Source organism: Grammomys surdaster, unplaced genomic scaffold (genome assembly GCF_004785775.1).
Source record: "Grammomys surdaster isolate TR1022 unplaced genomic scaffold, NIH_TR_1.0 262, whole genome shotgun sequence".
Classification (NCBI taxonomy): domain Eukaryota; kingdom Metazoa; phylum Chordata; class Mammalia; order Rodentia; family Muridae; genus Grammomys; species Grammomys surdaster.
The window spans coordinates 2,599,871-2,625,330 of NW_021604703.1; the positions used below are offsets into that span (position 1 = coordinate 2,599,871).

General features: G+C 49.3%; 1 protein-coding gene across 3 annotated transcripts; it reads right to left on the reverse strand.

Annotated features, from left to right (window-relative positions):
* Positions 1–14,535: 14,535 nt before the first annotated feature.
* Irf1 (interferon regulatory factor 1) lies at positions 14,536–21,813 on the reverse strand. 3 transcript variants are annotated; one of them, XM_028775931.1, is made up of 10 exons: positions 21,601–21,813; positions 20,486–20,577; positions 19,003–19,102; positions 18,104–18,280; positions 17,937–17,986; positions 17,716–17,848; positions 17,407–17,529; positions 16,790–16,839; positions 15,803–15,938; positions 14,536–15,546 (listed from the first exon to the last, which is right to left on the reverse strand). In XM_028775931.1, the coding sequence occupies exons 2-10, from the start codon at positions 20,570–20,572 to the stop codon at positions 15,413–15,415; spliced, it is 990 nt and encodes a 329-aa protein (XP_028631764.1). In that variant the 5' UTR covers positions 20,573–20,577; positions 21,601–21,813; the 3' UTR covers positions 14,536–15,412. The 3 variants fall into 3 exon arrangements, with proteins under 3 accessions (XP_028631764.1, XP_028631767.1, XP_028631765.1); XM_028775934.1 differs by lacking the exon at positions 21,601–21,813 and adding an exon at positions 21,186–21,406; XM_028775932.1 differs by lacking the exon at positions 21,601–21,813 and adding an exon at positions 21,120–21,302.
* Positions 21,814–25,460: the final 3,647 nt, after the last annotated feature.

The window sequence follows — 25,460 nt, forward strand, 5'->3', positions numbered from 1 at the left end:
GAGAGAGAGAGAGAGAGAGAGAGAGAGGTGGAGGCCAGCCATGACCAAGTGGAGAGAGGGGGCAAGGGGACAGACAGAACCTACAAGCAAGAGAACAGAGAGTGAGGAGGAAACAGGGCAGTGATGGCGCATGCCTTTAATCCCAGCACTTGGGAGGCAGAGGCAGGCAGATTTCTGAGTTCAAGGCCAGCCTGAGCCTGGTCTACAGAGTGAGTTCCAGGACAGCCAGGCTTACACAGAGAAACACTGTTTCAAAAAACAAAACAACAACAACAACAAAAGAGAGTGAGGAGGAAAGGGGCAGGCAGCCCCTTTTTATAGTAGGCAGGCTTACCTGGCTGTTGCCAGGTAACTGTGGAGGTGGAGTTTAGACAGAATACTAACAGTAGCCATACTATCTGGTAATACTGGAATGATCAGTGACTCTTATCAAGGGAATGATCAGCAAAATATATACAAATATATTTTTCTTGGGGGCTGGAGAGATGCCTCAGCGGTTAAGAGAACTGACTACTCTTCCAGAGGTCCTGAGTTCAGTTCCCAGCAACCACATGGTGGCTCACAACTATCTGTAATGGGATCTGATGCCCTCTTCTGGTGTGTCTGATGACAGCTACAGTGTACTCTTATAAAATAAACAAACAAACAAACAAATCAATCTTTAAAAAAAATACATCTCACCTATAAAAAACAAATATATTTTTCTCAAAAAGTTTATCAGTAGCAACACTTAGCTATGGAAAGCAAACAAAGGATGAAGGGCTACCATACATATACACAAACGAGCATAGACATCACACAGGGAGCACATGGAGGACTTTGGTCATATGGTTACTATCTATCCCTTTTTTTTTTTTTTTTGGTTTGGTTTGGGTGGTTTTCTGAGACAGGGTTTCTCTGTATAGCCCTGGCTGTCCTGGAACTCACTTTGTAGACCAGGCTGCCCTCAAACTCAGAAATCCACCTGCCTCTGCCTCCCAAGTGCTAGGATTAAAGGTGTGCGCCACCACCGCCCAGCACGGTTACTATCTCTTACTCTTGGTGATAGTTACAAAGAGCTTTGCCTTCTAGCTATCTGTTAAACAGAACTTATGTTTCGTACATTTTTATGTATATATTTTTCTTCATAGGAAATGAAAAGCAAGGCTGATGATAGGACTTAGCAAGGAATGGTGCTTGCCGCCATGCCAGATGATCTAAGTGCGGTTCCTAGTAACCCACACAGTAGACAGAGAGAACCAACCCCCACAGTTGTCCTCTGACTTCCACGTGTACTCCATGGCAGAAGTGTGACCTCTACCATGTATATACACAATAAGTAGGCAGATAGACAAACAGATTAATACCACATGAACTGAGGGTGTAGCTCAGTTTGTAGAGTGTTTGCCTCTCATGCATAAAGTCCTGGGTCCAAACTCTGGCACTACATATACCAGGCACAGTAGCCCATGCCTGTAATCCCAGCACTTGCAGCATGGAGACAGGAAGATCAGTAGTTCAAGGGTATTCTTGACTACATAGTAAATTGGAAGCCAGCCTGAGACCCTGAAGAAGGAGGCGAGGAAGGAAGGGGGGCATGGAAGGAAGGAACAGTTGTTTATGAATCTTGTGTTGTCCTCAACAGTGCAATGATGGACAGTACCTCAGGCTCACCTCACATTGCACCTCTGTGGAAACACAATTAGTACCACACTGCCTGCTCTGCCACAACTGTGACTGACAATGAGAGACAGAAAGTGAGGAAGAACGATCTGTGATGTGTTATGTAGCCAGAAGCCATCAGTGGTGTGAGAATGGGGGCTGGAAGAGCCATAGTTCTATGTAGGGGTTTGGTCTGGTGATGCTATGTATTCAAATGCTAAATCCTGGACCCCCAAGATCTGGTTGGCAACTCCCTGACACAAGAACGTTCTCACATAATGATGTTGTATAAAGCTCCCTCCCCTATAATCTCTGATTGGTCAATAAAAAAAGGCTCAACAGCCTGTAGCTGGGCAGAAGAGAAGTAGGCAAAGCTTAGGTTCCTGGGCTTGGGTCTTAGGTAGGGACCACAAGAAAGATTGAGGGAGGAGAATGAAGCCACCATGGGGTAGGTACATCGTGAGCATGTGGCCATGAGGGCTGGCCTGATGAATCAGGAACAGTGCAAATGGGGCAGATGCAAGTGTTTATGGGGATTTTGGCAGGGGAAGCAGACAAGACAGTTTAGAGGGTCGATATCTGCCCAGCTGTAGTGCTTTAAAGCTTATTATAATCTAAAGGTCTCTGTGACTTTTATTTAGGAACTAAATGGGCTGAAGTGGGGTAGAAACACCTAATAGATATTAAAGGCAACAAAGGGGTGTAGCAACCCCCCACAATAACCACACAGTTCTGTGAGTTACTTCTGCCATGCTGTGACCAAAATAGCTGAAGGGAATAGCTTAAGGCAGGAAAGACTTATTTTGGCTGTTTCAAGGGATTTCGGTCCATCACTGTGGGGAAGGTGCAGTTGTTACAAGAGTGTGTGGTTGGTCCAGAGCAGGAAGCAAAGAGTGGCCAGAACTAGGGGCTGGCCTATAACCCACTGACTTATCTTCTAGACTCCACCCCTCATCCTGTCTACTAATACCACCAACTGGGAAACAAATGCTGCCAAACACTGTCTTCTTGACCAAGGCCTATCTGGACTTCAGAGGACTTGAAGACACAGAGGAATTCATGCAAATTACCCAACCAGGGTTGCTGTCCCCACCCAGAGCCATCTCCTCTGCCAAGTATCACTAAGGAGTCTCCCTTCATAGACGCCTCATTAACTATCAGAACCTGAACTCAAGAAATAAGTGAGCAGCCAATAGCAGTGACTGATGCTGGAGCTTAAGGGATGCTTAGTGAGGGACCCAAGGCCTTCCTAACTCAGCCGCAGTGGCCTGATCTTCCCTAAGATACAGACTTGGTTTGTCCCATCTTCATTTCCTTAGTTGTATAGGCCAGTCTGGTGTCACACTTAACTCAGTCGAGTGAATGCGTAGGTAGTATATGCTGCAGAGCCCAGAGGCCTTAGAGCCCGGCTTCACAGGCCACTCACTGGACCCCTGCATCTCTGGAAGATCTCCATTGTAAGATATCCCTACCAGTTGGAGCCAGCTTCCTTGGTGACACCCAGGGCTTTTCCCCAAGGGCCAACGTGACACAGGGCATTCTGACAAGTGTTGATGAAGTCACGTTCCTTTAGCTTCTCCAAGCTCAGTGCACACAGCTCTTTACACTCTGGCCCTCAGCACACTGCTTATCCAGTCTGAAGAGGCAACAGGAGTGTCCAGATAGATTCTGAACATGCAGAATCAGAAGCATGGGTGGGGAAGTTTTGGCTCTTGGATCGTCATGGTGCTGCTACTGGCATGGCCTCCAGCCCTGCAGAAAGATTCAAGGTTGTTCCCCTCACCCCCACCCCCATTTTCTTTCTTGGGTGTTATTCATTAGTCATCATCTGCCTTGTTTTTTGAGACAGTCTCTCACTGAATCTGGAGCTCACCTATTAGGCTAGGCTGGGTGTCCAGCAAACCCCAGGGATCTGCCTGTCTTTGTTGGGATTACAACAGAGCACCTGAATTTTTTATGTTGATTAGTAAGGGATCAAACTCAGGACCTCATGCTTGGGATACAAGCACCTTACCAACTGAGCCATCTCTCCAGCCCCCATTAAAGAACATTAAAGGATGATTTAAATGTTCTTCTGGCCTTTGTCTGGGTCCTATTTTGTTGTAAAGCCCGATACTGTTACCCTCCCAGCAGATCCCAGAACCCCAAGGCAGCTAGCTAGTGGTATACATCTCATCAGCATTAGTTCGTAGTATCCACTTTGTTTATTTGTTATTTGGATAGAATAGGTCACTTTTGCCATTTAGTGAGCATGTACTGTGTGCCAAAAACTGCTAGGTGCGGTATAGCTGTGAACAGATAGACTTGTCCCCACCTGCCAGAGCACCCAGACACTCTGAACAGATGAGCCGATTGCATGATAATCCCTGATTTTTCCTACTATGGTGAACACATGACTGCCAGACATGATTGTGTGCCTTCTGAGGGTTCACCTCTGAACACACCCTACATGCCTTGGGGTGCTGACGTGCAACCGTGGAGGGAGAATAAAAACAGCTTTCTAGGGGTAGGATGCCGGGGCTGCCACAAACCCACTGGGTGACCACGGGTGAGTTACTTAACCTTTCTGAGTGTCAGTTATCAGTGAAATCAAGTTAACAATCTACACCTCAGAGGCATATGAAAATGCATAGGATCACTGAAGGGAGTGAGCTGCTGCTGTTCACATCTGGGTCTGTGAAGACTCTGGTGACCTGAGTTTGGAGGAGAGCACTTGTGTGGACTGACCTGAGGTTACCAGTCAGAGGCAGCTATTGTTACACACATTAGGGGGAAGCAGAGGTCAGTGCGGGGCAGCAGGCTGCACCAGCTTTGGCTATGCCAGGCTTTGTTCTTCAAGGAAGGGTAGGGCTGGGAGCAGTGCAGGCTGCAGTGCAAGCCAAGGCCAAGAGGCAGAGATTCCCAGACCGTGTCTGGGAGATGCAAGCCAAGGAACAGACGTCAACATCAACAGCATCAAGGCCTGGGGGAGGAGCTTTGCCCTTTTCTCTGGGCTCCGATGAGTCCCTGGAAGCTGAGCTGGGGGTAGCTTAGATGAAACCAAAGCAAATGCTGCAAAAAGATTTGAAGGATCCAACATCTTATCGAGGCCTGGATCAAAGCCAAAGCTAGGGCTAGGGCCTATACGAGGGCAAAACCCGGTTCACAGAATGTCTCAAGTCCAGTTATGACCTCCCAGAAGGAAATTCCTGTCCTGACTGTGACCCCATGTTGGGAACAGGGTCAATGGGCATTTGTTTTTATCATCCCAAGAAAAGTTAATCCAACAAATACAAAGAACTTGATGCATTTCCATAGTCAGTGCCATCCCCAGGCAATCAGGTATCCCTTAGGGCTACAACGGACTGAGCAGTTTCAAGTCTTTCCTTTGCCCTGTGAAATGTCTTATGCTTTCTCAGGAAGTGATGATTTTAATGCAGAAGAACACTAGAAAACAGCATTTTCTTTTTTAGTTAAGAATTTCACATACAAGTTAACTCTATCTTCATCCTTTTAACCCTCCTCTCCTCTCTGCAATTCCTTTCCTGCCATCTCTCCCCTCCTGAATACATGAGCTACATACAACCAGGGCTGACCACTTAGGATTAGAGATTTGCTTGTCCCTAAAGACTCCTGGCCCTCCCACTGACTGCATGTGGCCCTGCATCTAGGAGTGAGCCCTTCTGACAATGACTGGTGTGGTGTTTGCAGCCTTTCTTGTGCAGGCATCCATGTTGTGGAGAGTTCAAGAGTGCACAGAAAACATTCCTCAAAAGGAAGAAAGGTGGGGTGTGTGTGTAAAGAACCGGGCTTAGAGCACATACTTGCAATCCCATCATTCAGAAGGCAGAGGCAGGAGCATTACTGTGAATTCAAAGCCAGTTCTGAGGTATGTAGTGAGATCCCATTAGGAGGTCGGTAAATAAAACAAACGAGCATAGTGCAAAGCTCTAGCCAGCAGGACATCCTGTGGGGACAAGGGTGGCCCTCGCATCCGCATCCTGTGTGAGCTGCAGAGGTGGGGTGCCTTGGCCAGGCCCTGCTCTCATGGAAGGGCTACAGTCTCCTGCCTCAGGGTGAGAAGAGCTTTTGATGACTTTGCACTTGCCCTTCCTTCCCCTCAGGATACACTGATCACCACACACACACACACACACACATCACAAGGCAGGTGGATCAGCAGCAGCCGGTTCTGCCCCCTCGTTTCTCTCACTAGACCCACAAGCTCTGTGAGCCTCTGAGACAGGCCCTGTTCCCCCACATTGTTCAGTTGGCTTTCTGCTGTGATAAACACTGACCACAAACAACGTAGGGAAGAAAGGTTCTCTTTGGCTTACAGGTTACAGTCAAGGGATGCCAGGTCAGGAAGTAAAGCAGAGACAGACAGAGGAACACTGCTCACTGGCTTCGATTCTGAGACTTCCTCAGCTTGTTGGCACTGACTCCAGGCCAATCTGATGGTGGCAACTTCACAATCTCTATTCTTGTCTTCTCTTCCTAGGTGTGTCAAGTTGACAACCAAGATTACCCATCTCTTCCACTTCGTGAATGAAGATGCTGAGGCTGCCAGCGGGACCAGTAGCCTGGGTGAGGCCACACAACTAGTTAAGTGACTTTATGTAGATCTGGTTGGTATCTAACTCAGTGACTTCCTTTAAGTGCCTTCCGTGAGCCAAACTGGATCCCCCTAGGGTGGACAGCTAAGCAGCGAAGATTGTTTATTACCAGTAAATGTGGCCACAGGCTCTACCCTGGGAGTCCTTAGCCAGATCCTATAGGTTCTGTCTGACTATCCTAAGGACCTCAGTTTACAACTCAGAGCCAGGACTCAGAGATAACTCAGAGCCAGGACTTCTAGTCACTGAGGGCTTGGGCAGGGAGTCCGAGAGATTGTTTCCTATAGGCATGTTCTGCAGAGGCACTATCCTTCCTGGTATCCTTCTTGGCCTATCCCAGGCTTCAGTTCTCCCAGATGAGTAGGGTCTTTTACTGAGTCTCTGCATCCCCAGTACCCCTTGGGTCCCAGTACAGAGAAGATACACAGGATCTTCTCCCTGGCCATCCCAGGATTCATTTGAGAGGTAACATGTTTGTACTGTGATTCTGACTCCAGCCAAGGTCTGCTGGAGTCTGCTGGAAGGGAGGTCTGACCTCCCTTCTAGAAGCTTCTGAAGAGTGTCAGTTTCCTGTTACTGCTGTAAGAAATGTCCTTGAACTTCATGGCCTAGACTAGCACACAATTACAATTCTGAGGGTCCAACGTACAAAATAGATTTCGCAGGGATGTATAGCAAACATGGGGCTCTAGGAAACAGCCCATGGGCAAGGTGACACACACTTGTAATCCCAGAACTCAAAAGATTGAGCCAGGATTTTCTAGTTGAAGACCAATCTGGGCTATATATAGAAGAATGAGTTCCTGACTCAAAAAACAAAAAGATTTTAAATCCCCTTCATCATCTAGTTTTTAAAGGTTTCCTCCATTCCTTAGTTCCATGGTGCCGTCTTCTATCTTCAAAAAAAGTGATAGATAGATGGTCCTGTCTTTTATTTAATGTCATGTCTCTGGTTCTATCTCTCTTGTTACCCTCTCTTCCACTTAACCCTTATAAGCAGCTGAGTATAAGTGATGTATGCCTTTAGTTCCAGCACTCAGGAGTCAGAGGCAGGGGGACTCTCTATGAGTTCAAGGCCAGCCTTGTCTACAGAGTGAGTTTCAGGACATCCAGAGCCACATAGTGAGACCTTGTCTCAATAAACAAATAAATGGAACTTGAAACCTTTAAATTTTAGGATAGGGTCCTGTATGTCAGCTCAGACTGCCTTGAACTCACTGTATAGCCTAGCAGATCTCGACCTTAAGATAGCCCAGAGCAGGATGAATGCAGTTTCAGTGGGTAAAGGCACTCAAGCCCAATGAACTGAGTTCTCTACCCTAGGACCCATATGGTAGAAGGAGGGAAACAGCTCCTACAAATTGTCCTTTGATAGTGACACACATGCTGTGGTATGGCTCCCCTCCCAACAAATAAATATGTTTTTTTTTCTAACATCCTCTTGAGCCTCAGTCTCTTGAGTAATTGAATTTATAGGCCCATGATACCAGACCCAGACGCCTCTCTATTTCAAATTAAAGTGATTAGCAAGCTTGATCCCTTGTTGCCACAAAGCACATGGAAGTCCTGGATTCTGTGCACTAGAATGTGGGTCTCTTTCCTCCGCTGTGGACTGTTCTGCTTACCGTGTTCAGACACTCCTCCAGGTTTTCCAAGCATCTTCAGGCACAGACAGTGGACTAGGCCAGACCACAGGTGGGATATGCCTGTCATTGCCAGGTCCCCTCCCACCTGCTTCCTCCTTGTGTAGCTCAGCCTGTCCTGGGCCCGTCTCCCATCCTCCTGCTTCCAGTTCTTGTAAGGGAGGGGGTGAGCTGGACAATAGGAGGTGTGTGCAGATGGGGAAGAGGAAGGCAAGATGTACCCCAGCTGTGGGAGCCCAGAGGGCTGGGCCTTTCCTACCAAATGCCTGCACTTTTCAAAGGTGCAAGCCAGAGCCTTGCCTGAGTTTTGCAGAATCTGAGGGCGACTCTGGCCTGATGGAGCAGCAGGAAGATATTAGAGACTCCATTGTATATCCCTGACTTCCATACCTAGAATTCCCCTGAGCCCTTTCTCAGAGGATGACAGCCTGCCTGCCTTCGTTCCTTCCTCTTCTCCTTTCCTTTGAGCCATAGGCTGAGAGCTGGAGGGAAATCCTAGCTAGGCCTCTGTCTGCCCCTTAGCGGGAGAGCAGGGGCAAGAAAGGCTAGACAAGGCCTTCACCCTCAAGTAGGGTAAGCAGCTGGCCCTGGGACCTTCTCTGATGAACTAGAAATCTCAAATCCCAGGGACCCTCTCTCCATTTCTGAGCAAATTGAGATCCTTGGTGTCCCCAAATCTCCTTTGCACCCCCAAGTCTGCTTCAGTCAGGTCTGCTTCCTGTATGACCAGCCCTTTGGGTCTGAGGATGCTAGAAAGATGAGGTGGGGGAGTGAGTATCTTCCACCTGTGCCCTCATGGCACAGCATTCTCGGCTGCACACATGAGTGAATGACACAATGTGGTTACATCAGAACTTCTAAAAGTGTAACCCACTGGTCACTTCCGGGTTCTGTTCTGCAGATGCCTTTAATAAATGTTTTTATTTCCTCATACCTCTTCCTCTTTGTATAACTAAACCATGTTTTTATTTGCATAATGAAAATAGATTCTTTTCATACAATATATTCTGTCCACTGTTTCCCCTCCCCCACCTCCTCACAGCTCCTCCCCACCTCCCCACCCATCCACATCCACACCCTTTCTTTGTAATTAGATAGCACTTGAGTGTGTGTGCATGTATTAATACATATTTATTTAGTGCACATCCCCCAGCACATGTGTGGAGGTCAGAGGACAACCTGTGAGGGTTGGTTCTCTTGTTCCATGGTGTGAGTTCTGGGGATCAGATTTGGGGCATCAGGCTTGACAGCAAGGGCCCTTACCTACTTGGCTATCCTACCAGGTGTTCTTGTATGTTCTGACTCAGTTCTCCAACTTCAGTTCTGCTGAGAACACAGGCAGACTGTGCTACATGTCATACACACAGTGGCCCTTGTCCCAAAACCTTTTGACTGTTGGTTGTTCCGGACGCTACTGCAGAGTCAGGCCTAGTCACTCGAAGGTACCCCAATCCCATAGCCTGCTCTTGAACCTCAGGGTCCGGGTAAGCTCAGCAGAGCACATGCCAAGGACATGGGCACTCAGGTGTAGGTTGGGGCTGAGCACAGTGAGAATGTAAAGAGGAGACACTTGCCCCTGGGGAGCTTCAGCTTCAGAACTCAGCTCTCCATGGACCACCTAGGCACACAGGAGAAGGCTAACATCTAGAGGGTGACACTTTGTCTGTGAGAACCCACACTATACCTTCTTAGAATGGGCAGAGATTGAGAATGGGATCCTCCCAAGTGACCTAAGGCTGACTCTGCAAGCTGGGAGCATGTGCTCTTCTGGGCTCAGCATCTGTGTCCGGCTGTTTGCTGCTCTCCAACACCAGGGTGCTGATGAATGGCTGTGGAAGGCTGGACCACCCCTTCATGCTTTCCTTCCTGCCCTTTTCTCACTGCAAAGGACTGCCAGGCTCCAGTCGCTGCTCTGGTTGTCACGAAAACACGTGGCTCCCCTCTGCATTCCAGTAAGCTAGCAAAAACAGTTGGAAGGGAACCCTGGTTCCCCAGCTATGACAATGACCCCCCACCTCCCACAGGCGGGGTGATCTGCATCCCCAACTGCAGTGGTCTGATGCGGTCAACATACCAGAACTTCTTGCCTTGCTCATTGTGGGGTTTTATTGTTGTTTTGTTTATTTGAGACACGGTCTCCTCTCTCTAGCCCTGGCAGGCTAGCATATTGGCAGGCCTAGAACTCAGTATGTACACCAGGCTGGCCTTGAACTCCGAAAAATCTTCTTGCCTCCACCTCCCAGGTGGACTTGGTTTAGAGCAGAACCGGTCACCTCGCTTAGACAGAAACATGACCAACAAGCATGCTTTGAACCCTGGAGCTAAGCCCTGGCAGGCCAGAGTCCTCTGGAGCAAACACCTATGGCCAAGCTGCTCTCTGCTCTGAGGTCAAGTTAGTTGTAAGCCTTGTCTGTATCTCTGCTCTCTGGGGCCCTAGCCCTTGAAACAGCAGGCGGCCTCCCAAGCACAGGTAGAGCTTCTTTTGAAGGCCAAGCCTCACCCCACTGGGGCCCCAAGGAAGCACAGCCAACTGTCTAGACCCTAGACTCCAGGGTGTCAGGAGGGTGCAGGCACAGCTCAGAGTCCCAAGTACCGTCTTGGCATAGGGTCCCCAGCTATTCTGTTTCCTTCTTGCAGGAACCGTGATACTGTGGAACCAGTCTGGGTTCTGGGCATGGACAGATGTAGCTTAGAAGTCAGTCTCCATAATGATTAGCTGAGCCATCTTGGGCAAGGCCCTTATTTAGCATTATGATGTCTGGTCTGTGAACCTGAGGCTGGTGTTGGGGGGTCGGTATGTGCAAGTGTGCTTGTGTGTGTGGGGCTTGGCTGTGTTGTCATGTCCACCTAAATGTAGTCCAGCTGAGTCCTTGCTACTGATACCATTATCCTGGTAGATGGTTGGCAGGTCAATGTCTGCCTCTGTCATTTCCACTTAGTATCCATGCATTTACCCCATGATTCCAGCATCTCTCCAACTGAAAGGAAACTCAGCATAGATATCGCAGACCTCACTACCTAGCCACCAGAAGTAGGGCCTTCTGAAATCTCCTCAAGACGAACAGCAGCTGCTGGGCATAGTTTGATCCCAGCACTTGGGAGGCAGAGACTGGTAGACAGATCTCTATTCTAGGATAGTCAGAATAATACATTGAGACCCTGCCTCAAAAAAACTAAAATAAAGTAAAAGTAAAAGCAGCAGTACAGCAATGAGTCCTGAGCTCCTTGGAGCTAAGGAAACTACAAGGCCAGCCAGTGAAGCCTCAGATTCGGCCCCACAAGGGAGTGCTTGAAAAAGGTAATGCACCAGCTCATTCCCACCCTCGCCTCCTGCCTCTGGGACAGCAGGGCAGGGATCTGACCAATTTACATGTGAGTTAAGAAATAGCATCTGACAGAAGCAAAAGCTTCCTGCTGAGTATTCTAATAGAACAGTCTGGGGAAAATACACTCATGCATTTACACACTGCCCTCCCCTGTACAAGAGTAGAGTTTTGGATCTGACCTGGTGGGCGTGACCTGGTGGGCGAGACCTGGCCCTAACAACAGGAGTGCTTTGCTTCCAGAGGAAAGGGGCTCCACCTCCTACCAAGCTTTCCCCAGGATCTCCAATCTCCTTTGGAATAAGTCAAGGAGACCCCTGTGACTCATCAGAAATGCCCTCAAGCATCTATGAATTTAGGCCACTATGGCAAGGTGGGCAAGGCTCAGCCATAACCATGTAAAAACCAGCTTAGACTCTAGACCTGCCTCACCTCTGAGCTGGCAAAAGTGGGGCTTTTCCTATGAACCCCACCTTTTTACCAGTTAACCCCAGTGGAGAGTGGTCCTTTGTAGCTATGATATCATCATAACCCCAAAGAAATTCATCCTTCAATGACCTTCCAGTTGCTCAGCCAAGAGTGTCCATTAGTGGTTAGACAGAAACTCTTAGGAACGGCCCTCAGAAGCACTGTAAAATTCTTAGAATTATCCTAGGCCTAAATTAGGCTTAATTTATATTCATATTGCCCCATCTGAGGCACCGGCTGCCACTTTTATTTGAACAGTCTCATTTTACAGAGTCTGGCTTCCAGGCAAGGGTTGAAATCCATGATTGGTACCACTCTACATCCTGGAGGGCCTCAAGGCTTGGTCCCTAGGACCTAGCTACCCTGTGAGGTTTGGGGTCCCTCTCTAGATATTCCAAGGGGTTGATCCTATCCATAGAAGGAGATCTGGACTCCATCTTGGTCCTGGAGGTTGGGAGCTGATAGAACAGTGCCTTTGATACACTGCACATTTCTGATAATGTACTAATGACGAGCTTTCCTGATGAGAGCATGAGACTTCCCCTGCTGCTGGGACTTCATTTATCACTACTGCCTATTCTCCATCCGGGATCAGGCTGAAGGAGAGATAAGTCAGAAGTGGGTCTGTCTGTGGCAGACTGCGTTCCTCCAGTCCAGCTGGCTTCACACCACTCCCACCCACCATTACTTAGAAAGCCACCACAGATGCCACATGAGGCTAACCACCTCAAATCTAGTTCTTGGTAAGGACTGGGCCCTCAAAAAACTGAGAAGGCGATTGATCCATTCTTGAAAAGAAGCTATTCTTGAAAAAACCCACGTGGATCTTCAGCTGGGCAGGGCCTGCAGTCAAGGACCCCACCCCCAGACAGGACGGCTACCCAGGAAGAACCCACCTGCCACTCACAGTGATCACAATGCAGGATCATCACAGACTGACCTTTGCCCATTTTCCAGTTTTTCTCATCTTCCCTTCTCACCAAGGGTACACACTCCAGAGACCTGGACCCAGTGAAGGGTCACCAGTTCCAGGGGCTTCTGGGACTGAAAATAGGGAAGATGTGTCCAGAGCTTTCATAAAGCAATGCTATTACTGCCAAGACCACATTCCCCAAGCATTGCCAGTGGCACCTGCTGCTTAAGAGACCTAAAAGCTGGGGCTGGAGAGATGGCTCAGCAATTAAGAATAGTGTCTGCTCTTCCAAAGGTCCTGAGTTCAATTCCCAGCAACCACATGATGGCTCACAACCATCTGTAATGGGATCTGATGCCCTCTTCTGGTGGGTCTGAAGACAGTTATAGTGTTCTCATATACATAAATAAATATTAAAAAAAAAAAAAGAGAGAAACCTAAAGGCTATTTGCAGACCTTCTACCTCAGGTACTTAGGGGTCAGGCTTTATCTTAAAGAACTGTTATGTTATACACGGCTCCTTAACTATGGTTTTCAGACACTTTTGATCCAGCACCTGGACATTTGCCCATGCACAGTTCTGAAAGATGGGAGCAAAGAAATCTCTTCTTCAGCCCGAGGGGATGGGAGGGGGTGAGTGAGTGTTGGCTCAGTCTGTAAAGCACTTGCTTTGAAGTGTGAAGAGCCAAGTTCAAGCTCAAGAACCCTGATAAAGTCAGGTGTGGTGGTGCAGATGACAGTGATTCCCAGTGATGACAACATGGGAGTCAGAGGGAGTGGACCCCTGGAGCTCAGCCAGTTAGGACAGGCTACTCAGTGAAGGTCCAGGCCAGAGACCCTCTCAAACACAAAACCATAAAGTACCTGAGGAACAGACACCAAAGGAAGTTGCCCTCTGATGATCATATGTGCTTGTATAATGTATGTTATGGGGTTGGTATTCAGCACTCAGAATTAACTACTAAAATAATCAGGTGGGCTTGAACTACCCAACAATCAGTACCCTGCCCCCAAACTGTTTCCAAGTGAGTCCAAGCCATGTTACCTGTGGCTATTCAAATTCTTACTGAAATTAAACATCAGGCTCCTGAATGTATCATTGGACACATTTCAGCTACTTAGTTCCCAGGCTTGACTAGTGTCAGCATCAAGTGAGACCTAGTACAGCAGGCCTTGGGGACGTTGCCTGCATGGTTGTCTATTCTAATGGTCAGTGTCGTACCAACGGTTCGTTTGAAATGGCATCTGTTGGTTCAACAGAACCAACACAATTTGGGTTCTTCTGAATGTGTCACAGACTGACAGATAACTGGGCCCTAAGAGTTCAAAAATCAACTCCCAAGCCTGCTGACTTACAGAGTTAAAAGAACCAACCTCTAGGAGCTGTCCTCTGACCTACACATACAAACTCAGCAGGCAGAGCTCTGCAAGTGTGAGGCCAGCCTGGTCTACATAGTGAGTTCCAGGAAAGCCAGGGATACATAGTGAGACGCCGTCTCAAAAATAAACAAACCAACCAACAACAATAACCAAAAATCCAGCTGGAGAAACGGCTCAGCAGTTAAGAGCACTGGCTGTTCTTCCTGAGGACCTAAATTCAGTTACCAGCACCCACATGGAAGCTCACAACTGTCTGTAACTCCGGTTCCAGAGGTTCTGACATCCTTACATAGTCATACATTCAGGCATATGAAATAAAAATTAAAACAAAAATAAAGAAAATAAAAACTCCCTCCTGTGGCAAATGAGTATAAATGAGCGTGTCCCTATGGCATGACGTCCCCTCCTCCCGTCTTCTTCTTCTTGACTATAACTGGAAAGATTCATGATGGAGGCATGTCAATCCTCAGCTGAAGCTCAGGCAGAAAGCCAGCCACAGACTCCCTCCCATCAGGATGTTTCCATAAAAAGTAAAACCAATTCTGATTTCTAAGTAAAAAGTCACACACGCCTTGTAAACAACTTAACGTTTTATAAAAAGACAAATATACATATTTACACAGATCCACATGTGATCAAACACAAGTTAGCAGTTAGGTGGCGTTTCCAATATTTAGAGTCACGCCAAGGCGCTCACAAACCCCTCCCTGGGCCTACTGAGGACTGCCAAGGCCTGAGGAGACAGCAGGCACCAGGCAAGGCACTACATAAATAAATGCAAAGGCCAGGCCTTGGAGAGAAATGTTAGTGTACACCTCTGATCAGAAACGTGGCAAAGTCCACAGAGAAAGTGCCATTTTTTTTCTGAGCCCCACAGCTGGAGCAGGTAGTGGGGCAGAACTCTTCTGGGGCTAAGGGAGCCCCACCCTCACAGGACCCCATTTTTTTTTTCTTCACATTTCACTGGCTTTGGAACCATCCCAGGGCTCGGTTGGGAAGGGTAGCAATTCTTTGGGAACAGGACTCAGTTAGTGCAATTGTCTCCCAGTGCAGAGCCAGCTCTAGAGACGGTGCTGTGCTCTCCTCTGGGCGCTGGTCTATTCCCCTCAGGGCCAGCCCAGTGATAAGACCCTCTCTAAGCAACAAGGCTTTAAAAAAGCTAGGAAGATGACTCCTGTCCATGTCCTCTGCCTCACACTAACCTCAGGACCCCAATCCATCTTCCTAGTAGTCAGGGCCAGCTTCACCTCACAAGAAAAACGTAGACCCTGCCTCCTAAGCCCTGAGAGTCCACTGACCTAAGGAGGATGGTCCCCTCCCTGCTTGGCAGTGGGACTATGTTTTGCCATGTCAAGGGACCCACAGAAGTCTAGCTTTTTTTTATATCACGGCCACCATGATGCCAGGCCTAGCTCACTCAGGAGGGCAAGAATGGGTCAGAGACCCAAACTATGGTGCACAAGGAATGGCTTGGATGGAGGTTGGCCTGACAGAGTTGCCGCCCAGCAGGCTGTCCATCCATATGATAGAGTCCATATTCTTCATCTCTGTGAAGACGCGTTGTATGCCTATCCCAATGTCCCCTAGAGGATGACCAAAGAAAAAAGGCTGTATAAGGAACGGTATGTGAATCTCACTCAGCTGTCAACAGCCAACTGCACCTACAGTTCTATAGACCAGCCCCAGCATAGGAACAGCTGGTGATTCTCACTTAATGCTGTACTTGTTGGCCTGGTTTTAAAAGGATGCTTTATCTGGCTCTTCCTCCAAGTATTATTTCCCGGCCTCCATCAGCTTCCCCCTTCTCCCAGAACCCCTAAGGACCTAGAAGTCTATTACCTCCAGGGCTGTCAATCTCTGGTTCCTCTTTGCAGCTGAAGTCTCCATAGATAGAAGAGAGCTGGGCTCCCGGTTCGTTGAGCAAGTATCCCTTGCCATCCACGTGTGTTGGCTGCCACTCAGACTGTTCAAAGAGCTGGGGGGAAGAGCATGAAGCCATCAGCTGCCTGCCAGTGTGGACTCACCCTGTGGCCCTTCCCTCGGACGACCTAACCCTTCCCAAGCAGCATCACAACCTTGACTGTTGATGGGTAATATGCAGAACTGTAAAGACAAGGCCTAAGCGTAGGGGAGCACAAAGCTACCTGGGCCCTGCTGGCCCCTCCTGTATGTCATTGTCCCTCTATTCTCACCTTCACCCTCTGACACAGAATCTGCATGATTTCCCTTTGCTGGGGGAGGACACAGGAACTGGCAGGGCAGCTTAAAGCAAAGGTTAGCATAACAAGCCAGGAAAGCCAGAGACAAGCAACTGGATACACATCTCAAAAGTTCTATGCTCATGGGCCAGATTCAGGATAAAACTACCTCAAAAACATTTATGGTCACTTTGAAAACTACAGCTGAAAAAGTAAACCACAAAAGAACTTGCTAAGAAAAAACAAACCAAAAAAAACACAAACAAACAAACAAAAAGAGGGTTTCTTTTTTTTTTTTCCCTGAAGTCATCCTAGTGCAGATCCCAAAAGCTGATTATTGAAACCTGATGTGCATTTCCCAAACTTGATGGGCTGGGTATGCTGGGGTGGAGGACACAGTGCTCATGGGAGCTGACTCAGAGCTGTCTGAGACCCTGAGGCTTGCTTCAGGATGGTTTGTAAGAGACCAGGCTTCTCACTTGCTGAGGCAGCAGTCTCCCAAACACATGAAGCAGGGGTATTTGTAGAACTGCATAGGTGGCCAGGTTAACAGCATCTGCCCAAAGTGACTTGGAAGCTGTCCCTAGCTTGCTTTCTCTTCCCGGATGTGCTATGCAAAGGGATTTACCTTCATGATGTCCTCTGGTAACTTCCCTTCCTCATCCTCGTCTGTTGCAGCTGTGAGGAGGGGCAGAGGTTGGCCATGTAGGTTTGCCCTGCAGCTCCACACCACCTCCCCAAGCCTCCCAATTAGCATCTGCCTGCCCTGGAGATTCCAGAACAGGACACTGGCTTGATGACTCACCCTCCCCAACTGCGGAGCAAGGCCAGAGCAAGGCCACATCCCACCCCTTCACTTCCTTCCTCACCCTCCAACAACCGAGTTCAGGGAAGCCAGGAGCACTGGCCACCTTTGACCAAGATGTGGCCCAGTTCCTTCCCTCTTGGCCCGGAGCACATGGAAGCTCTGAGCCGCCTTCCTGTGTCCCAGAACTTGCTTTCTTGCTATGGGGCTAGGGTAAGCAGTGCCTGGCTCCCTCAGCTCAAAGGCACAAAAGTTTCTTCACACACCCCCCCCACGATGGTATCTCTGTGAAGGCCCAGATGTTCTGGGACTCGCTTTGTAGACAAGGCTGGCCTGCCTGCCTCATAATGCAGAGATGAAAGTTCTGTGCCAACGCCCAGCTTGGCACACAGATTTCTAAGCAGACTCTTCCCCCTCAAGATGCAAGCAAGAGTGCAAACCTTCAGACGTGGAGGGCATGGGTGACACCTGCAAGTTATACAGATCAGTGGTACTGTCTGGTACGATGTCCATCTGCATATGCCACTCGGAGAGACTGCTGCTGACAACACATGGTGACAGCGCTGGGATAACACGCAGCAGGAAGTACAGGTCAGGATGGCATGCCTTTTTAGTTTGCAATTCATCAGCCCCTCCACCCCACACTCTTCCCTAACGGGTTCCCGTGATGCCACCCCACGCTCTTCTCTGTTCCCACGATGCCTCTTAGGGGGAACCTAAAAGCGCCCTTGCTACAGTGGCAACCTCACCTGGAGTAATGTCCCTTTCCATGTCCAAGTCCTGACCCAGGTAGCCCTGAGTTGTATAGCTGCTGTGGTCATCAGGCAGAGTAGAGCTGCTGAGTCCATCAGAGAAGGTATCAGGGCTAGAATCTCCACACAGCTACGGAGAGGAGACAGCTTAAGTCTGCTGTGGCACTTACCCACTGCCCACCCTACCTACAGGCTGGGCTGCTTAGAGCCACGCTCACCTTCCTCTTGGTTTTGTTCTTAGTGTCTCGGCTGGCCTTGGACTTTCTCTCTGTGGGATAGACAGGCTGTGAGTGGTGGCTGGCTTTCCTTCTGCCTTTCTTCCCTTCCCTTCCGCCCTTCGTCCCTTGCCTTCCCTTCCTCCTGAGGACCCAGTGCCTTTGGCTACCTTTCCTCTGGTTCTTGGTGAGGGGTGGCAGCATCCGGTACACCCGTACAGCTGAGCTGCCCTTGTTTCTGCTCTGGTCCTTCACTTCCTCAATGTCTGGTAGGGAGTTCATGGCACAACGGAAGTTTGCCTTCCATGTCTTGGGATCTGGCTCTTTCTCCCCTGCTTTGTATCGGCCTAGAGAACGGGAGAGTAAATGTATCCATCAATTGCTCTCTGGGTCAGGAGAAGAAAGGCAAGGGTACCCCAGACATCCATACTAGCAAAAACCACTGTCAAAAGGCCCTGGAGGTTCTTATATGTCCAGAATTGGCTTAGGCATCCAGTAGGCATGTGAAGGGCTCAGATGGGCTCGCTTGAGTGTCTACCCCCATCAGTGTGCAACTGTCTTGGACCTCAGTCTCCCTGCTTAGATTCACAGCAGCCAGAGACTGCTGGGACCGAGCCTTATCTGATGTTTCCGTCATACAAGTGGGCACAGAGCTGGCAACAAGGACAGTTACTAACAGGTCTAAATTGGATGGATCAAGGGCCTGATTCCTGAAGGAAGAAAGAAGGCCACCAACCAGAGGGGCTTGGGTCAAGGACCTTTAGTTAGTACCTTGAGAAAGGAAGAGATATTAAATCTCTTGGTACCCTGACTCACAACTGTCTTTTCTAGGGATAACTGTAGTCTATACAGACTTCCTAAAGCACACATGCTTTCTAACATTTTTGCCTTTACAAACCCTCTGAGAATTTTGCTAAAACAGTGGAATTCTGTCCTAGAAAAAGAGAAGCACCTCACCCCCTGCTCCAGTAATTCTGCATGCTGTATCGAGGAGCTCAGAGGCCACCCAGAGCACTGATGGTAGAATGTGTACCCCTGTCTCCTCTGCCCCCTCCCCCACCCTGCACACCTGTGTGAATGGCCCAGCTCCGGAACAGACAGGCATCCTTGTTGATGTCCCAGCCGTGCTTGGCAGCATGCTTCCATGGGATCTGGAAGATCATCTCTTCCTGAACAGTGTACATAGAAGACTGTGTCAGCTCAGAGTGCGGCTGAGTATGCACGGCCCCCAAGTATGGGAAAAGACTGACTTCCCCTTTTTACCCCGACATCTGGCCTGGATTGACCCATCCTGGCTGCCTTTAACAGTGCACTCTGCATCTTTTAGGAAGGGGGGTGGGTCTAGGTTCTGATGAGCCACAGCACCAGGAGCTCAACAAAGAGGCTCCTGACCTACACCCCTGTGGATGTACTGAGAACCTAAGCAGCACTCTCAGCCCTGGCCTGGCCCGTCTCGGATGTTTCTCTTTGGCTAACGTGGGAGGTTCTTGCTTTACAGTCTCCTCAGTCTCCTGGCACACTGGCTCCTACATGGGGTTCTGCTCATACACCCAAGGGAGCCCTGGACCAGACCTGGATGAGGACTGCCTGTGTAATACTGGTCTATTCCTCTCCGCTTAAATAAGAGGTAACTCAAAGAGAAAAGGTTTGTGTATGTGGGGGAGAGGGGGGTGACTGTTTTTAATAAAAAGAGTATATATGGGGACAACAGCCACAATGAGTTATGGGGGGGGGTTTATGGTTTTACTTTTTAATTTTTATGCCTTTGTGTGTGTTGGAGGTGTGCAAGCCAGGGCACTTGTGTACAGGTCAGAGGACAACCTCCTTCTACCACGAGGGGACTAGGGATCAAAGTCAGGCCTTCAGGCTCCCTGGAAGGTGCCTTTACCTGCTGAGCAATCTCACCCGCCCCCAGATGAGGACCTTACCATCATTCTCATTACTGCTGGCTGACTATATATACTATTAAGTTTGTTCAGATTTAGTCTTGGGTTTCACACTTTTTGTGTGATTTTGTAATCTACCTTAAAGTGCCTCGGTTTCCTTATCTGAGACCCACCTCACAGGATTACTATGAGGGCTAAAATGCACAATTTGGTAACATATTTAGAAAGGTGCCAAGCACACAGCGCTTTTCACCAGTGCTATTATTGCTGCTATCCTGCCATGTGTGCCAGCCATGGCTTCTTGGGTCTCCATCTTAACTAGTCCCGTTCCTAACCAGCATCCACCGCTTTTCTGTCTCCTGTCTGCCTATCCAGCTGGGGCCATGTGGGATGTTATGTATACAGCGTTTCTCTCGGAAGAGATAAGAACCCAGGCTCTGCAGATGCTGGGAAGTCTTGGTGCCGAGGCTGTGCCACCAGGAGGGTGGGCTGGCCACAGCTTCAGGAAGGAAGAAGCAGGAGGCAGAAGTCAGACCTTGCACATTCTTGCATGCAGCACCCACTGGGAAGTACATTTTCCTGCTCTCTTTCGTTCACTAATGAAGCTTGGGTCCCCAAGAGAACATGGGTTAAAACAGTGGCAGGAATACCCAGGATAACACTCACTTTATTAATCCAGATCAGCCCTGGAATCTGGTTGGAATTAATCTGCATCTCTAGCCAGGGTCTCATTCGCATCCGAGTGATAGGCATGGTGGCTGGAGGGAGAAGACAGAAGGCCCGTGTTTGGAGTCTGTTAAACAATCCTGGGCACTGCCCTGCTCCACCCAAGGCCACTCACTCAATTACCTTACCCTGTCCTCACACCCAGGTCATCACCCTCCCCCACTCTCCTGCCATCAGCCAGGTACAGGGTCCTACAGTCATAGATCAGGGACCCTGCAGCAGAATGAAACTCTCTAGCATCATGGACAAAGCCACCTGCCCATTCTCTCACTCTCTCCCAGCTAGTCGCAAGAAGAAACATTCAAACAAGTCTGTCTGGATGGTTTTAGGATATGTACAAAAAAAAATAAATAAAAGAAATAAAAAAGGCCAAAACACAGACATCTCAATGCCAGAACTTTTCTCTCAAAATTCAATCTTTGGAGGAAGGAACTACTTTTGTTGTCACCCCCAGCTCTGCACCTTCCAGGCTGGGCAAGCAAATCACCCTCCAACTCCGGCACTCCCCCAGCCTCCCGCCGCCCGCCCCAATCCAGTCTACGTCCCCTCTTGACAGCTAGTGCCCACAACATACAGGCTGGGGCGCAACCCCTTCCGGCCTGGTTTCCCCTGCTGCAAAAAGAAGTGGCGCAAGCAACACCTGTGGCACCTCCTCCCGAAAGCCCTGTAGTTCACGACCGGGTCCAGCCAGTCAAGGCAGCGAGCCAACCTCTGCCACTGGGCACTGTGCGTCCGAAAGCTAGAGCCCAGGCGCCAAGCTGCGACCGCCAAAAGTGCGCGCAGGCGGACATCCGAGTCCCCCCGGAGCTGCTCGCGGGTGCGCGCGACGGCCGCTTGGGCTACCGAGAGGCCCCGCAGCGGCTCCGCGCACGCAGACCGCCGAGCGCGGCCAGGGGGCGGTGCACGCCGCGGCCCGCCTCCCGCCCGCTCGCAGCGCCCTCCGGAGCCAGCGCGCCACCCCGACCCAGGGTGTCTCTGGCCCCCACTTCCTGGTGTCCCGCGCGCCTTTTGTTTCACGCCACCCGTCGGTACCCGCGCCGCCCCGGCGAGCTTACCTCTGCGATCCACAGAGGGTACCCGGGAGCGAGGCACGGAGTTGCGGTGTAGGTACGCGATGCGCGCACGGAGCGAATGATGCCCGAGATGCTGGGTTCCTCTGGCTACGGCTGACCTCGGTTCAGCTCCGCCCGGTTCGGTTCGGCTCAGACAGAGAGAGCACGTCCTACCTCGACGAAGGAGTAGTGCGCACTGGCGAGTCCGCGGCGCCGCGAAGAAATCTAAACACTTAGCGGGATTCCCCGGCCCCGACTCGGCCACGCCCCCGCCGGGCCGCTCGCGCGCGCCCATTGGCTCACTCCGCTTCATCATTTCGGGGAAATCAGGCTGTTGTAGAGCTAAGCGGCGAAGGGGAAGTACAAGGCGGCTGCGCTCCCCACCCCCTCGGGCCCGCGCCACCGCCCCGGGGCTACCGCGGGCCCGCCCCATGCTCCACTCCACCCCTCTACCCTCTTGCCTCTCTTGGAAAGCCGAGGCCCTCCCCCTCGTTCTGCAGACTCCCAGCCTGCTGACTCCGTGACGGTCTTCCCCTTGTCCTCCACCGGAGACACCTAGCTCCCTAAGTCTCCACAACACCTGCTTCCATCTCCAGAAGGGACTGAATCACCCTGAAAATCAGTCTAGTAATGAAGTATCTAGAAGGGAGGGATTCGGTCCCTATACAGCCTTAGATGGCATCTCTCTCTTAACGGCCACCCGGCTGCTCTGGGAATTTGAGGCAGAAAGCCTAACTTGGAATTGCGGGCAGAAGGAACTCCCAGCCAGGACTTTGCAGGTACAGCTGGTGAAGGACGCAGGGACTCCTTAACCACAAAACGGCAATAGCCCACCTGCTAGTCTGCAGTGATGGGGGAAACACCGTGCCCTGGCGGGGAGAGACGATGTGTTTGCATACCTAGGCACAAGATGCTGGTGTGCTTTCCTGTGCCACAGGAGGTTCTGGCAGTGACCAAGGCGAAACTTCTAAGACTACCTGACACCAAGGAAGTGGAGAAAATTCAGAAGTGACTGTGGTTCCTTCTAGGACTCCTGCATCGTCTCTACATCCTCGCTGTAGACTTTGGGAGAGAGTTCCTCTCTGATAGTCTTGAAGTCATTTCTGAGTCCCCAAAGCCTGGCTCTGGAGAAGTTCTGGGCAGCATAGGGAAATTGTGGCTAAGGCATTTCATCTAAAAAAAAAAAAACAAACAAACAAAAAAAAACGGATACCCAGGTCCCAAGGGCAAGGGCAGCAGGTTAATTGGTGCTGACGAATAAACCTTGCCAATTTGTTCTTTCTCTGGCGGCTGGGCTAGTGTGTACACGTTCCATCTCCGAACTCCGGCCCCTCAGGCTTCTTCCTTCACTTCCTCACAGCTTCTGGCTCACAAGAACATCAGTCCTCTATGGTGTCATTCTCCTGTGTCACCTTCCTCGCCCTAGCTGTCCATCTAGGATAGCACCCAGTTTGAATATTGCAAGCTGTATTAGGCATATCAATGAGTGATTGTACCTGTGATTTCACTGCCTCACCCGCAGAGGAGATTAAGGAGCTAGAAGATTCAAGATGGCGGGAGGATCTTGGAGGAAGAAGGTATTGAGACTCTAGAATAAATAGGGAGGTGAGATTTGGGGTATTTGAAGTGGCCAATAAGAGAATCTCTGGAGACCAGGACCTTCTGAGCACGTGACTCAGAATCATGACACCTGCTCTCAGTGCAGCAAATGGGATACCTGCCCTGCTGAGACACTCTGACACAGCCATTGGAAAGTTCAAAATGAGATTAGGGAGAGGAACTTTGTAACTCTTGCAGCCCACAGAGACCCTATTGAAAGCAACAGGAGACTACAAGTTGCATCAAAATACCTGAGTGGGTATGCATAATGAAAGTCAGCCTGTGTCCTGGAATGTCCATCTACAGCATTGTTAGTGATGGGTACCTGTTTTCTGTCATAAGGATAAATAAAAATTTACCCAATAAATACCCTCTTGTAGGACATCTAGGTTATTTCCACTTTTTTCCCAAGAGACAACACTGTGAGCAAAGTCTCTACACACATGCAACCGATCTTCCACGTAGGAGACACCTCTGTCCCTCCCTCACTGCTAGGATTTACCAGTGAAACTGACATTTCCATCTTTTAAATGTTCTGTGACAAGTTTTTTCCCCCACTTTGACTTTAGGGGTCTTTTTTTTTAATTTATTTTTATTTTGTTTTTTTTGGAAGAGCGTCTCTTGTAGCCTGAGTTAGCCTTGAACAACTCATCTTCCTGCTTGTATTTCCCAAGTGCTGGGATTACACGTCAGTACCACCATGCTTGCATGGTACTTGATTTTAAATGATACAGAATCTACCTATGATTGGGTACAGTGCTATGTTTTTTTGGGGGGTGGTGGTGTGTTTTGTTGTTTTAGTCTTTATTGAGTTTCCAATTGTGGGGGGTGGGGAGGAGAGTCAAGGCAGGGTTTCTCTATGTAGCCTTGACTGTCCTAGAGCATGCTCTGTATGTAGACCAGGCTACTCTCAAAGTCATAGAGATCCATCTCTGTCTACCACTCAAGTGCTGGGATTATAGGCATGCACCACCACTACCACCCAGCTGGTTTCTAATTTTTTTTTTTTAATAGCTCACCATATCCCAGGCTGACCTGGAGTTCTGAACTTGCTTTTAACCTATCAAATGATGTGCTGAGGATGCAGGTATGCACCACTTGCATGCAGGTATGCACCACTTCATTGGGAATATTTGGCACTGGGGGGTGGAACCTAGGCTTTGTACATGCTGGGCAAGCCAACTGAGCCACATCCTCAGCTAGGCTCAAACTCTCTTCCCTCTCCACTTCCTGCTCCTTCAGTTGTTCTTAGAAGAGTGTGGAAAACAGAAGCCTGTGCTTTTGGCATCCCACTAGGGCTGGAGAAAGGATTAGTAAGGAGTGAACTTGCTGTTCTTGCAGATGACCTGAGTTGGGATTCTAGCAGCCACATGAACTTCTCACAACTACCTGTGATGTCAGCCCCTGGGAATCTCGTGCCCTTTTCCATGGGCACCTACATTTGCACATGCATACACACTTTTTTTTTGTTTTGTTTTTTTGTTTTTCAAGACAGGGTTTCTCTGTGTAGCCCGGGCTGTCCTGGAACTCACTCTGTAGACCAGGCTGGCCTCAAACTCAGAAATCCGTCTGCCTCTGCCTCCCAAGTGCTGGGATTAAAGGTGTGCGCCATCACTGCCCAGCAAATCTTTCTTTTTCAAAAGAAAAGAAATTATTTTCTCAGTCCTATTAGCTATAAACCAGAGATAATCTCTACCCATTCTTCCTAATAGTTGAGAAGATGAGTAAGCAAAAATATCAGAGGCCACTGTTTTGGACTGAGCTCCTGTACTAGGCTCCAACAGACCAAACCAAAATGGAGTCATTCATGCTAAGTTCTACATTAGTAATTGAAATTTTAAAGGAACACACAGATCTTAAACCAAACCAATTTTCCTAAACATAGGAGTCCTAGGTCCCCATGGGTTAGCATGAGGAAGTCCCCTCTGCACCTGAACCACCCTAGCATTAACCAATCAGCTTTTTTCCTGATGTTTTGTTTCCTTCTTTCTGTCCTCACAGAACCTATCTTGCTGTTGCCCAGCAGTAGCTCTCATTTTAATCCATGAATCATACCTAACTCATGAACCATAGCCAGTGAGACTCATAATCAAATTTCTTGCAGTTTTCCCCTGTGAAATCAGGTAGACTATCAAAGCCCTTCCCAAACCATTAAACACTCCTCAACTGAAAGGTATCGACAGGCCTTCCCTGTGCTTCTGTGTTCAGAACCCTCTCCTCTCTCTCTCTCTCTCTCTCTCTCTCTCTCTCTCTCTCTCTCTCTC